The 13,007-nt window shown below is 60.3% G+C and overlaps 1 protein-coding gene across 5 annotated transcripts in view; it reads right to left on the bottom strand.

Moving 5' to 3' along the window:
• Nucleotides 1–114: 114 nt before the first annotated feature.
• The window catches only part of KANSL3 (KAT8 regulatory NSL complex subunit 3), an 18,002-nt gene continuing 5,109 nt past the window's right edge, over nucleotides 115–13,007 (bottom strand). Inside the window, exons 5-21 of one of the 5 annotated variants that reach the window (XM_038160461.1) lie at nucleotides 12,899–12,964; nucleotides 12,654–12,785; nucleotides 12,012–12,128; nucleotides 11,637–11,738; nucleotides 11,447–11,518; nucleotides 11,170–11,244; nucleotides 10,336–10,493; nucleotides 9,839–9,902; nucleotides 9,217–9,417; nucleotides 8,678–8,834; nucleotides 7,414–7,602; nucleotides 5,722–5,800; nucleotides 4,520–4,668; nucleotides 3,832–3,944; nucleotides 2,802–3,021; nucleotides 2,493–2,617; nucleotides 115–549 (exon numbers count right to left, since the gene is read on the bottom strand). In XM_038160461.1, coding sequence (XP_038016389.1) covers nucleotides 547–549; nucleotides 2,493–2,617; nucleotides 2,802–3,021; nucleotides 3,832–3,944; nucleotides 4,520–4,668; nucleotides 5,722–5,800; nucleotides 7,414–7,602; nucleotides 8,678–8,834; nucleotides 9,217–9,417; nucleotides 9,839–9,902; nucleotides 10,336–10,493; nucleotides 11,170–11,244; nucleotides 11,447–11,518; nucleotides 11,637–11,738; nucleotides 12,012–12,128; nucleotides 12,654–12,785; nucleotides 12,899–12,964 — 2,022 coding nt within the window. In that variant the 3' untranslated portion in view covers nucleotides 115–546. The remainder of the gene's footprint in view (nucleotides 550–2,492; nucleotides 2,618–2,801; nucleotides 3,022–3,831; nucleotides 3,945–4,519; nucleotides 4,669–5,721; nucleotides 5,801–7,413; nucleotides 7,603–8,677; nucleotides 8,835–9,216; nucleotides 9,418–9,838; nucleotides 9,903–10,335; nucleotides 10,494–11,169; nucleotides 11,245–11,446; nucleotides 11,519–11,636; nucleotides 11,739–12,011; nucleotides 12,129–12,653; nucleotides 12,786–12,898; nucleotides 12,965–13,007) is intronic. The other 4 variants (XM_038160464.1, XM_038160466.1, XM_038160463.1 and 1 more) reach the window with 4 other exon arrangements.

The raw sequence follows: 13,007 nt of genomic DNA, 5'->3' as shown, positions 1-13,007 counted from the left end.
CTCCAGCTCCTTTGTGCCTCGGGGTCCTTTTTTGCCCCCAGGTGATTTTTGCCCCCAGGTCCTTTGGATGATCCCAGTGGGTCCCCTGCCTCTCAGCAGATCGCAGGATTCTCGGATTATTTTATGACTTCTCCATTCTTTTCAGCATGGATCCTTCCCTGGATCCTTCCCTGCTCTGTCCCTCCAGCCTCCACCACTCACAAAATCCACCCTTCACCAAAAGCCACCCCCGGAGTGGCCACAGCCACAAACTCAGTCCAAAAGCACAACAAAATTTAAAAAAAAAATTTAAAAAAGGGAATTTTTTTTATTAAACAGCAACAAACCCAGAAAAATACCCCCCCTTTCCCACCCTCCGGGAATTCTGGGGGTCCCCACAGCCCCCAGGACAGCATGGCTGCTGCTGGCCAGCCCCACGGTGTCCCCAAAGTGTCCCCACAGCGTCCTGGAGGTGCCTTGCAGGACAGGTGCCACCGTGGGCTGGCGCAGGGCAGCCCCAGCCAGCGCTGCCAGCCTGGCCCCGCACGCCACAGGGGCTCCGTGTGCTCACTGTGGACAAGGGGACAGGGTCAGTGCTCTGGGGACATCCTGCCCGCCCTGGGCTGCAGAACGTCCCCCCCGAGCCTGGTTCATGCCCCAGCACTGGCCCGGCCCAGACAGGGCAACCAAACATCCAACCTGGCACAGCTCCACTGCCAGGGCACCCAACCTGGCACAGCTCCACTGCCAGGGCACCCAGAGCACCCAGAGCCAGCACCCAACCCAGCACAGCTCAGACAGGGCAACCAAACATCCAACCTGGCACAGCTCCACTGCCAGGGCACCCAGAGCCAGCACCCAAATGGCACAGCTCCAATGCCAGGGCACCCAACCTGGCACAGCTCCACTGCCAGGGCACCCAGAGCCAGCACCCAACCTGGCACAGCTCCCAATGCCAGGGCACCCAACCTGGCACAGCTCCACTGCCAGGGCACCCAGACTGGCGCAGCTCCACCCCCAGCTCCCCAGGAAGCATTTCCCCGCTCAGCTCCCTCAGGAGTTCCTCTCTCCCTGCAGTTTCTGCCCCCCAGGTCCCTCCTTGGGGCAGGGTGCCCCGGGGCTCCTGCCCAGCCAGGCCCCTCAGGGCAGCCCCCAAGGCCAGGCTGGGCAGGGCTCGGAGCACCCTGGGGCAGGGAAAGGTGTCCCTGGTGGGACAGGATGGGCTCCAAAGTCCCCTCTGGGATGCTGTGACCTTTTCCAGCCAGGCCCAGCTCAGGCCTGCCCTGACTGCATGAAATCTGCGTCCCTGGCAGGGCAGAGGTCAGCAAGGGGAAGGAATTCCTGCCCCCAAGGGCTGGGAGCTCCATCCTCACCCAAACCCCAGCCCTTGGAGAAGCACAGGACGCAGAGCTGTGGCTGTCCCCACACTGCAGGGGACAGACACCCCGCAAGGTGCAAGTTTAGTGAGAAAGATGAAGTTGAGGGAGAAGATAAACCCAGTTTTCCTCTGATCCTCACCTCCCAGCCACACGAACCCTCGGGTTTCTCCTCACCCTGCTCCCAGGGGAGACCCCTGCCATGCCCACAGGGAAGTGCCCACCCTAAAGCACGGCTCAGCCCCAAATTTAAACCCAGCTTGCTGCGGAGCCCTCAGGGGAATCTCAGCTCAGCTGCTGGGGAAGGTTACGTAACCCCCCTGCTGATGTCAGGGCTAAAATTAGGAACAAAGCCTCATTTCCTGTCAGAGCTGCTTTCAGTTTGCTTTGGAGCACACACGGGCTCAGTTGTAAAGTCGGGATCTAAAAAAATTAACCCCTTCCTGGATGGTCTCAGCCTGGAGAGCAGGCCCAGCCCTGTTCCTGGGTGTCCAGAGGGTTTCAAGGTGACAGGGACACCAAGGGCAGCTCTGAGGGGGATTGGAAAACACCAAAGCTGCCTCTGACACCATTTCAGACCCGTCCCCACCGATCTGAGGGGCACCAGCTCTGGGCTGCAAGATTTGAGCTCAGACAGTGCAAGAAACTCGGGAAGGCCGAGGGAAGAAAATCCCAAAATGCTGAGATTTCTGCCTGGGAACTCCTGGACACCATGGGGGCAGGGTCAGGTCTGGGACAGCACGAGCCAAACCAACCTGGGATAGTGGGAAGTGTCCCTGCCATGGTGGGGGTCGGATTTGAGGTCCCTCTGAGCCCAAAAAGGGCACGGGGTCGGATTTGAGGTCCCTTTGAGCCCAAAAAGGGCACGGGGTGGGATTTGAGGTCCCTCTGAGCCCAAAAAGGGCACGGGGTTGGATTTAAGGTCCCTCTGAGCCCAAAAAGGGCACGGGGTGGGATTTGAGGTCTCCTTCAGCCCAAACCATCCCACAGTTCCATGGTACCAAGGACAATCCAACCTGGACAGACACAGTGACACAGTGACAATGCCCTGGCTCCTGTCACCCCCTCCTCACAGCCCAGAGATGGAACAGCCACACCCGGCAGGGCCAGGTGAGCAAGGAGAGGTGTCCCCCTTACCTGAGGGCCCTGGGGCTGCTCCTCCAGCTGGGGCTGAGCTGTGCCCAGCCCCGCCTGGCTCAGGGTGCCCACGCGGCCGGGCTGTCCCCTCAGCGTCACCGTGATGGTGGCCGGGGCCTTGAGGCCTGCAGAGCACACAGAAACGTCCCTGAGACACCAGGAACGGCGGAGGCCACCTCCCAACGGGGCTTCTTGGAGCCACCTCCCAACGGGGCCTCCTGGATCCACCAGCCCTCAGAGCAGGAGGAGCTTTGGGGAAAAAGCTCCGAGCAGGGGCAGCGCCTCCCTCCCTCCCTCCCTCCCGCTCACCTGCGGCCTGGTTGGAGATGTGGGCCAGCCCGGGCAGGCTGCTGGCCAGCTTGGCCAGGCCCCCGTTGCTCAGCAGCTGGTGGATGGCCGTGGGCTTGCCGCTGGCCGAGCTCCCCAGGGCCAGCGAGGTGGCCACGGGGATGGTGCGCACCACGGCGCCCGCGTCCGCGCCGAGGGCAGCCAGGCTCTGCAGGGCTGCGGGGGCCTTCAGCGCCGAGCTCTGCAAGGACAGGGACAGCCCTGAGCTGCTGCAGGGCCAGGGGGACAGCCCTGAGCTCCTGCAGAGCCACAGGGACAGCTCAGAGATCCTGCAGGGCCACAGGGACAGCCCTGAGCTGCTGCAGGGCCACAGGGACAGCCCTGAGCTCCTGCAGAGCCACAGGGACAGCTCAGAGATCCTGCAGGGCCACAGGGACAGCCCTGAGCTGCTGCAGGGCCAGGGGGACAGCCCTGAGCTCTGCAAGGACAGGGACAGCTCTGAGATCCTGCAGGGCCACAGGGACAGCCCTGAGCTCTGCAAGGACAGGGACAGCTCTGAGCTCTGCAAGGACAGGGACAGCCCTGAGCTGCTGCAGAGCTAAGCCGAGCTCTGCAAGGACAGGCACAGCTCTGAGCTCCTGTCGAGCCCGGCCAGGCCGGGATGGCCACTCCCCTCTCCAGCAGAACCTTTGGGGTTCCACACTTCTCCCCGGCCATGGGCAGGGCTGGTCCTGGTGGATTTGTCCCTCCCAGCCTGGAACTTGGAGTGGGACAAAAAGGGACCCTGAGAGGTGCCAGGGTGGCTTTTCCCAGGGAATGATCACTGACCCCTCCTGGAACTCAGAGTGGCTCCAAGTGGGATGCTGAGAGGTGCCAGGGTGGCTTTTCCTACTGATCCCTCCCAGCTCAGCAGCCTGGGGCTGCCTGCACAGACACAGCTCCTCACAGAGCCCTTCCAGGAACAGCCAGAGCACACCCCTGATCTCCCACCCAGGCTCCCTCTGCCCCCCAAAGCCTCCCCTGCCCCGTGGGGTCTCCAGGGGCTGCTGACCTGCACAGGTGAGCCGGCGGTGGCCACGCTGGGGGCCAGGCTGGAGGCCTTGGTGCCCATGTCCTGCAGGCTGAAGCTCAGCCCCTGGAGCAGGCTGCTGGCAGAGGCTGCTCCTGCAAGGCCAGGGAAGGACAGGGTCAGCCTGGGAGGGGCCACCAGCACCAAATCCCGGGGCTGGCCCAGCTGTTCTTCAACCTGAGAGCTTTGGGGACCCACCCCCAGCTCGTTTATGGGATCAGGGAATGTCCTGAGCGGGAAGGGACCCACTGGGATCATCCAATCCAGCCCCTGGAGGCCTGCACAGACACCCCAAAATCCAAAAGCTCCTGGAGCTCCAGCAGCCTCGGGGCTGTGCCCATTCCCCGGGCAGTGCCCAGCACCCTCTGGGGAAGAACCTTTCCTAGATCCCACCCCAAACCTCCTCCCCTCTGGGGACAGAACCCTCCCCAGATCCCACCCCAAGTCTCCTCCCCTCTGGGGACAGAACCCTCCCCAGATCTCGCCCCAGCCCCCTGGCCTGGCTCCCTTTCCCTGCTGCAGCCGCAGAGGGGAGGCTGCGGGACGCGGCAGGGTTTGGGGTTTTGCTGTTTCCCACACCAACGCCGCCGTTCCCACCGTTCCCACCTCAGCCAGGCCGGGGAGGGCGAGCAGAGGATCCCCCCCAAGGCCGTGAGCTCTGCCCGGGTACCTGGCAGGGCGGGGGCCGGCTGGGCCGGCAGGCCGTGGCTGCTGCTGGCCACCAGCCGGCTCTGCAGGGCGTGGAAGGCGCTGGGGGCGGAGCTGCTGGGGATGCCGGGCTGAGCCGGGCTTAGCGAGGCCTCAGAGCTTGAGCTCAGCCTAAAACGGAGGGGAGAGAGGCCGGTGAGGGCTGGGACAGGCAGGGCTGAGGGAAGGAGCTGAGCTGGACAGGCACAGCAGGGCTGGAAAAACCCTAAAAATCATCGAGTGCGAGAGAAGCTTCCGGGGCAGCAGCCAAATCCAAGGATTTCCAAACTGGGAGAGCTTGGTGGCTGTGCTCACCTCCCAGGGTCACCCTGCCCCAAAGGCACTGTCCCTGTCTGAGCTCCGTTTTTAATTTATTTAAAATTTAATGTTATGAATAAAATGGATTTTCTTTATTGACTTCAAACCAGCTCTTCCTCTCCTATCCCAGATCACAGAGTCCTGGGATGGTTTGGGTTGGAAAGGGCCTTAAAGTGCCACCAGCAGGGACACCTGCCCCTGAGCCCTGTCCAACACTTCCACGGCTCCTCTGGGAATGAGATCAGAGCCCTGTGCCCCAAAACTTGAAAATATTTCTATTTTAGGATGGAAAAAAGGCGTCAATGTGAGATTTACTCCCCAGCAGTGCACAGCTCGTGCCCTTCACCGGCTGCTTTGAGGCTCCTCTCCCCTGCCCTTGCAACAAAAATGTTCTTTTCATTGCAAAGGTGCCAGGAGGGAAGGGTTAAACACAGAATTTCTGCCAAAGCCACCACAAAGACAGAGAGGAACAAACCCGAGGCTGGGAAATCACAGCAGACGCAGCCACAGCACCTCCACTCCTGCCACTCCCAGGCCCCACGGGAGCTTCAGAGCCTCCCCCAGGCCAGAAAACTCCAGCGGGGAGCAAAGATTTTGGGGACAGAACCTTTCCCAGATCCCACTCCAAACCTCCTCCCCTCTGGGGACAGAACCTTTCCTAAAACCTCCTCCCCTCTGGGGAAGAACCTTTCCTAAATCCCACCCCAAACCTCTTCCCCTCTGGGGACAGAACCTTTCCCAGATCCCACCCCAAACCTCCTCCCCTCTGGGGAAGAAGATTTCTCAAATCCCACCCCAAACCTCCTCCCCTCTGGGGACAGAACCTTCCCCAAATCCCACCCCAAAAACTCCCCAGTTCCCACTCACTTTGGGGTGGAGAGCAGCCCTGAGAGCTCCTTGGGGCTGGACACGGCTTGGCCCAGGGGCAGCGGCTTCCCGGAGACAACTGCAAAACAGAAAGGAGAAGGCTCAGCTCCTGTCCCCCACAAACCCGCCGGGATCCCCCTTTTTCCAAGCACCCATCCAAGCTCTCAGAGCATCTTCTGTGGGAATCCCAGACTGGGAGGAGCAAAATCCGGTTAGAACACACAAGATATGGATTGCAGAGGCAGGAGGGAAGGAACGGCCTCCCGAAATCCCTAAGGAACCTCAGGCCCCTGCCACCAAACGCAAATCTCTCTCCTAAAGTCCTGTCCACTAATCCCCTCCTGTTGCATGGATGGATTGCTGGGATCTGGGTGATTTTTGTAAGGATTCGTGCTTCAGGACACTTTACAAAATACACAGGGATGCGCCAAGTCAAGGGATTTGTCAATTTGTTTATTGCAGCACTGGGGGGATCCAACTGCATTCCATCCTCGTGCATTCCTCCTGGCAAAGAGGCAACTCTCGTTTGGGTTCATGTTTACTGCTGCCACTCATTTCCTTTCTGTGGAAAGAAGTAAAGTTGGGAAAATTAAAAAAAAATAATAATAATTTAAAAAAAAAGCGATTCTGGAAAGCAAGAGGTTTTTCAAAGGTGCCAGAAGATCAAGTGGAACCTTCCAGAAGGATATGGGTTTGTGTCTTGCGGCAGGAAGATGGAGCCCACCGGCTCTTCCTGGGCTTTTTGCAGGTGCAGGGGCAGGATGGGAGCTGGGATTCGCTGGGATGGGGACGCCAGGGGGGCCTGCCACACTCCAGCCCCACGGGGATCAGCAGAGCGGGCAGCTCGGCCGGGCGGGGGATCCGGAGGGCACGGAACTCTTCCAGAGGGAGCAACTTCACCACGAGCCCCCAGGCAGCAGCGGGGGCCAGGCGGGAGCAACGGGAGAGAGGGGTCCAGCAGGACCAGAACCCTGCTCCCAGCAGGACCAGAACCCTGCTCCCAGCAGGACCAGCAGCACCAGAACCCTGCTCCTAGAAGAACCAGAACCCTGCTCCCAGCAGGACCAGAACCCAGCTCCCAGCAGGACCAGCAGGACCAGAACCCTGCTCCCAGCAGCACCAGAACCCTGCTCCCAGCAGGACCAGAACCCTGCTCCCAGCAGGACCAGAACCCTGCTCCCAGCAGCACCAGAACCCTGCTCCCAGCAGCACCAGAACCCTGCTCCCAGCAGGACCAGAACCCTGCTCCCAGCAGGACCAGAACCCTGCTCCCAGCAGCACCAGAACCCTGCTCCCAGCAGCACCAGAACCCTGCTCCCAGCAGGACCAGAACCCTGCTCCCAGCAGCACCAGCAGCACCAGAACCCTGCTCCCAGTAGCACCAGTATCCATCCTGCTCCCAGCAGCTCTGGGCCTCCAGAGGAAGGTGCTGAGCAGAGGGAGCTGCAGGATCCCCTCCAGCTCCAGGCTGTTCCTCACGAGGGTGGAATTCCATGGAATTCCAAGGCCGTGGGAAAATGGCTCCTGCCAAGGTCCCCCAGGCACTCACACCTGCAGCTACATCCTCCAAAAACCAGGCTAAGATGAAACCAGGACTAAGATAAAACCAGGACTAAGATAAAACCAGGACTAAGAAAGCACAGCCCCCTCCCTGCAGGCCCTGCCAGGTGCCTCAGCCAGGTGCCAACTCACTTTCAGCCTGGCTGCTGGGGGCTGCTCCGGTGCCCGCGGCATCTCCGTGGGACACAATGGTCACCTTGATTTTGGCTCGTTTGGAGGCTTTGGAGCTCGGGGTGGGGCTGGGGCTCTGCTGCCTCTTCAGCTGCACTCTCCCATCGTCCTTGTCAGCCCCCTGTGAGTGCTCGGAGGCCACCACCGGAACTGGGGGACACAGAAGGGGCTGCTGGGGTGGCTCGGGGTGCCAGGAAGGGAACGGGGCCGTGCACAGCTCCCTCGGTGCCAGCCCAGCTCCCTCGGTGCCAGCCCAGCTCCCACGCACAGGAAACCCCAGAGCTGCATTCCTGACAGAACCAGGCACTGGGAATCAATCCCAGAATTCCTGACAGAACCAGGCACTGGAAATCATCCCAGCATTCCTACCAAAACCAGGCACCAGGACACGGCTCCATCACAGAGCCTCCTCCTGCCCTTCAGTGCCTGGGCTGAGCAATGAGGCAGACCCAGGCTGCAGCTTCCCCCTGGAGCCCATCCCGAGCCAGCAGGGACCTGCAGGGTCACAGCTGCAGGGGACAACCATGGACCTGCAGGGGACACTGATGGATGTGCAGGGTCACAGCTGCAGGTGACACCCACGGACCTGCAGGGGACACTGATGGATGTGCAGGGTCACTGCTGCAGGGGACACCCCCAGGTCTGTCCTGAGCACAGCAAGGAGAGAAGGGAGGATGCAGAGCCATCCCCCAGGTGCTGCTGGAATGTGCCAGGAGGGATCTTCAGCCACAGAAGCACTCCCTGAGCTCCCAAAGTTCACCAGACTGAAGGTTTTTAACCAAAACCACAAAACCCCACAGCTCAAGCTGGCTCCTTCTCCACAGCAGGTTTCCCACAGGATGGTTCTGGAATTCCCCAAATCCGGTTTCCACCTCAATGCAACAGCCTCAACCATCTCCTGAGCACCTTCGGGGTGTCCCCAGGCAGCCCTGAAGGACACACCAGCCCAGGGTGTCCCAAAAGGATCAGAGCACGGCTACAGGGTCAGCCAGAGAGAAAATCCTCCCCAGTCCCAACAGCAGCAAGGCTCCCCGAGCTGCAGGAACGCATTTCCAACATTTCCAACCCTCCGAGGCAGCGACAGGCGCCGAGCTGCAGAGAAAGCTGCCAGGGGGAGCTCGGAATTCAACACAGGACAGGCAAAACAAGAACCAGCACAGGTCCAGAGAGAGAGAAATCCCAAAGCTGCAGCTGCTGGAAGGGTGGGGAAGCTGCAGGGAATTACCTTGGGCCTGCTTGTGGGTCAGGACGGCGTCGGGCCTCGGCACCGGCCTCCTCTGCAGCTGCGTGGGGCCCACCTGGCTGGGCTTGGGCAGGGCCAGCGCGGCCACCTTGGTCTTGGGGCTGGACGTGGGGCTGCTGGACACGCTGGACAGGTCCTGCTGGGACAGACGGACACTCAGCCCATGTCTGCCTGGGGCAGCCGTGGCCCTGAGCACTCGTTCCCCTCACCGTAAGAATCCTGGGATTTTTAAGGCTGGGAAAGACCTTCAGGATCAATGCCATTGTCAACAGCAAGGTCACCACCAACCCCTGTCCCCGAGTGCCACATCCAGCTGTGTTTTGAACATCCAAAGCCTTACAACCCTTCCCAGGAGATGATTTTCCCAAATCTTTCATCTAAACCTCCCCTGAGGCCACGTCCCCCTGGGTATCCTCTCACCTCCCTGTCCCAACGCTCAGCACAGATTTGGGAGATTCTGGTGGCACAAAAGCCCCTCTTTGCACACCCCCAGCTGGAATTAGGCTGGGAGGAGCCCTCACCTCGGAGCCTGAGGGCGAGGCTGGCACTTTGGCTGCAGGGGAGGCGGGTCTGCTGCTCCTCTCGGGCAGCTCGAAGGACAGATCCCTCCTGCTGCACTCACGGGGCTTCTTCTTCCTCTCGGCGTCCAGGTCGCGGGGCTCGGAGCCCGAGTGGCTCTCGGCCCGGGTCAGCACCCCTGTCAGGAAGTCTGCAATCTCATCCTGGGAATTTTGGGAGAAACGGTGGGATTCAGCGCTGGGCAGGTCTCTGAGCAATGGAGCTGCACAGCTCGAAGCAAGGAAATGAAGCATTCCCAGGGGGATACTCTGTGGGTTTGGTATCCTGCAGGAAATCCCCAAAACCTCACAGACAGAGCGTGGATTTCTCAGTGAAGCTCACAAAGCACCAATTTAGGACTTGTGGGGAAAAACCACAGTGGTTTCTCCCAAAATGCTGCTGTGTCCTCAAGCAGATGTGTTGGGACACTCAGGAAACTGCTCAGGGTAAGGGGCACCCGCAGGGATCTCACTCCTCCCTCCCAAACCCCCCTGAGGAGAAGATTCCCTCCAATCCAACCCATCCCTGCTGTGACCTGGGACACTCCAGCACTGACTCCTTCCTTTTCCTGATCCCCGTGGGTACCTGGATGCACCTGTCCACCATGCTCTGGGTCAGGCCTTCTGACTTCTTTTTGGCTTTGCTTATCCTAGAGGATAAAAAAGAACCAAACCAGGTGGAAATCCACACTTTTCCACGAGCACGCTCCCATCATTCTTCACCCAACGAGGACAAAGATCCTTTTTGCAACTCCCCAAAGCGTTTTGCAAAGCCAAGCTGACCTTTCAGAGCTCTGCCTTCACAGCCAGCGTCAGTTTAAGGTCACTTCCTTTCCTCTCCTTTATGGATTTTCACTGCTAGAGATTCCTGACTCCTGGGATGCCCCAAAACCTCCTCTGCGCTGCTGGTGCAGCCCTAAACCAGGCCCATTCCCATAGGGGTTTTTCCTGCAGTTATTCCCAACACAGACAAGTCTGGAATATTCCCGTGCAATTCCCACCTCGTTCCAGCACCAGATTTGGGGTTGGCATCCCCAGCACGCTCAGGTGCTGCCCAGAATTCCCAGGAGGACAGAACCTCACCTGAGGTTGTCATCTGCTCCTCCCACCACCACCAAGCTGTTGTCCGCCCGGATCTTCTCCCGGAAATCCTCCATGGCTTCCACGTTGCACTGCAGGGAGTTCTGCCCGATGACGAAGAGCACCGGGGTCTTCATCTCCAGGAGGGGATCATCCACATCCTGCAACAGGGCAGGGATGGAGCTGCAAGCCCAGGATGGGCTCAGGAGATCCCGGGGTGAGGCCCAAAGGGAAACTCTGCCGGAGCTGCAGCGTGCCCCAGAAAATGGAACCTTTCCAATGGAATTCCACTGCCCCTGGAAGGAGCCACTCCTCAACATGGCTGGGTCCATCACCAGTCCCTGGGCTGTCACACCCACAAGGGACAAACCTGGGCTCCCGTGGAAATGACACAGAAAATGAGGGACACTGGACAGGGATAACGAGAGACACAGGACATGGATAAGGAAGCCAGGACAGGGATAAGGAGGGACACGGGACAGGGAAAAATGGAGCCAGGCCATGGATAGCAAGGGATCCAGGCCATGGATAATGGGACATGGATAATGAGGGACATGGGACACGGATAACGAGGGACATGGGACATGGATAATGATGGATCCAGGCCCCAGGAAGGAGCTCCCAAAGCACACCACAGCAGAGACAAGCCAAGAGCACTCCTCACGCCAGCCATGGATCAAGAATCCCAGCAGGGCTGCTAAAGCCCCTCCTCCAAACAACAGGGACACCCACATTCCCCCAAAAAATCAGCCAATTCTCCAGGAACCATTCCGCAAAACAAGCCAGGGAGGTTTAGAGACAAGCAGAGCTCCTGAAGCAGCTCCATCTGGTCCTTACCCCCCTGGGGCCGTCCACGGTGAGCAGTGGGAAGCCAAGGCACACGACAGCAGTGACATATTCCATCACAGAAACCTGGGCAGGGAGAGAGCAGTCAGCATTCCCAGAGCCCAGCAGGGACATATCCCATCCCAGCTCAGCATTCCCAGAGCCCAGCAGGGACACATCCCATCCCAGGTCCAGTCCTGGAGCAGCTCCATGGCCTCCTGTGGACCTGCTCTAACAGCCCCACACTCCTCCTGTGCCCCCCAAGGACACAGGGCACCGGGGCACTCACGTGACAGGCCACCAAGGCACCCGTGTTCCACCCGATCAGGATGATCTGCTTGTGAGAGAAGTGGTTGTGGATCTGTGGGACACAAAACAAAGCTGGAGAGCTGGGACAGACACTGGGACGATGCCCAGGGTGGCACAGCTCCCCTGGGCACGGGGCAGGGGGCACGGGGGGACCTCCTGCTGTCCCTCACCTCGGCCACCTTGCCCCTGACAGCGCCGATCATGTGCTCCAGGCACTGCAGCACTCCCACCCCGCTGCCGTTGTTCAGCAGGGACGTGGCGATGGGGATCACCTGTGAGGGAAAGGGGACATCAGGGACAGCCAGCAGGGCTGGGGACAGCGTCAGTGACAGCCAGCAGGGCTGGGGACAACGTCGGGAACCCCACAGAGCCACCCCACAGAGGCAGCCCCACAGAGCCTGACCTACAGAGGAACCCCACAGAAGAGCCCCACAGAGCCTGACCCACAGAGGAACCCCACAGAGCCTGACCTACAGAGGAACCCCACAGAAGAACCCCACAGAAGAACCCCACAGATCCAGCCCCCCAGATCCAGCCCTACAGACCTTTCCCAGGCAGGAGAGCTGCGACTGCCAGAAGCGGTGCCGTCGGGACGTGGGGAACAGGGAGTTGGCGGGGCCGGAGGAAGCGATGAGGATCAGGGGGGATCCGGGCAGCTTGCTCTGCAGAGTCCAACAGGAGCCGTGTCAGGGACAGCAGCGTTCCCAGCAAAGGCCTCCTTGCCCCACGAGGAACAGGGAAGGATCTTGCACAGCTCTTTAACTGTCTTCCCAAACCAAAGCTCCCTCGGGATACCCAGGAGGAATTCTCCAACAGGAGGGACTCTCCTTTCTGAGGGACAGCTCCCTGGGACAGGGACAGGACCCAGGGGACAGCTGGAGCTGGGCCAGGGCAGGCACAGGGTGGGATTTGGGAATGGTTCTTCCCCAGAGGCTGCTGGGCACTGCCCAGGGAATGGGCACAGCCGGAGCTCCAGGAGCCTTTGGATTCTGGGGTGTCTGTGCAGGGCTCCCAGGGATGCCCAGGGGGGAATTCTGGGGTGTCTGTGCAAGGATTGATGATCCCGGTGGGTCCCTTCCATCCACAGACCAAGTGTAAATCACTTGAAGAGCCCAGGGAGAGGACAGAGGCAGAGGAGGGGGAGACTGAAGCTCCCACGGGACTCCCACACCCCCCAGGGCACTCACTGGTTTGTTATGGGACAGGACACCCACTGCCGGGTCCCAGGGTCTCTTGAGCAGCAGGGACAGCGCCTCAGCCCCTGCTGCCCCCGTCTTGGCCGTGGAGGAGAGCAGCATCCTGTCGATCAGCGTGGGGATCTGCGAGCAGAGGCCAGGGGGGACTGAGAAAACGCACCCAAACCACGGGACGACAATTCCGGCCTCTCCCCTCCGCCAGCTGCCACAGCCAAGCCTCCTCCTGCTTTTATCACCTTTCCCTTCAGGGTCTGCAGGGCATCCAGGTACGCAGCCAGCACGGGCAGGCTCAGGGTCTCCACCAGCGTGGTGTGGAGCCACTGGATGAGTTTGGTGTCCCAGTTG

This window comes from Motacilla alba, chromosome 22 (genome assembly GCF_015832195.1).
Source record: "Motacilla alba alba isolate MOTALB_02 chromosome 22, Motacilla_alba_V1.0_pri, whole genome shotgun sequence".
Lineage (NCBI taxonomy): Eukaryota > Metazoa > Chordata > Aves > Passeriformes > Motacillidae > Motacilla > Motacilla alba.
The sequence above is the reverse complement of the archived record's forward strand: the minus strand, read 5'-3'. Positions and strand labels throughout refer to the sequence as shown.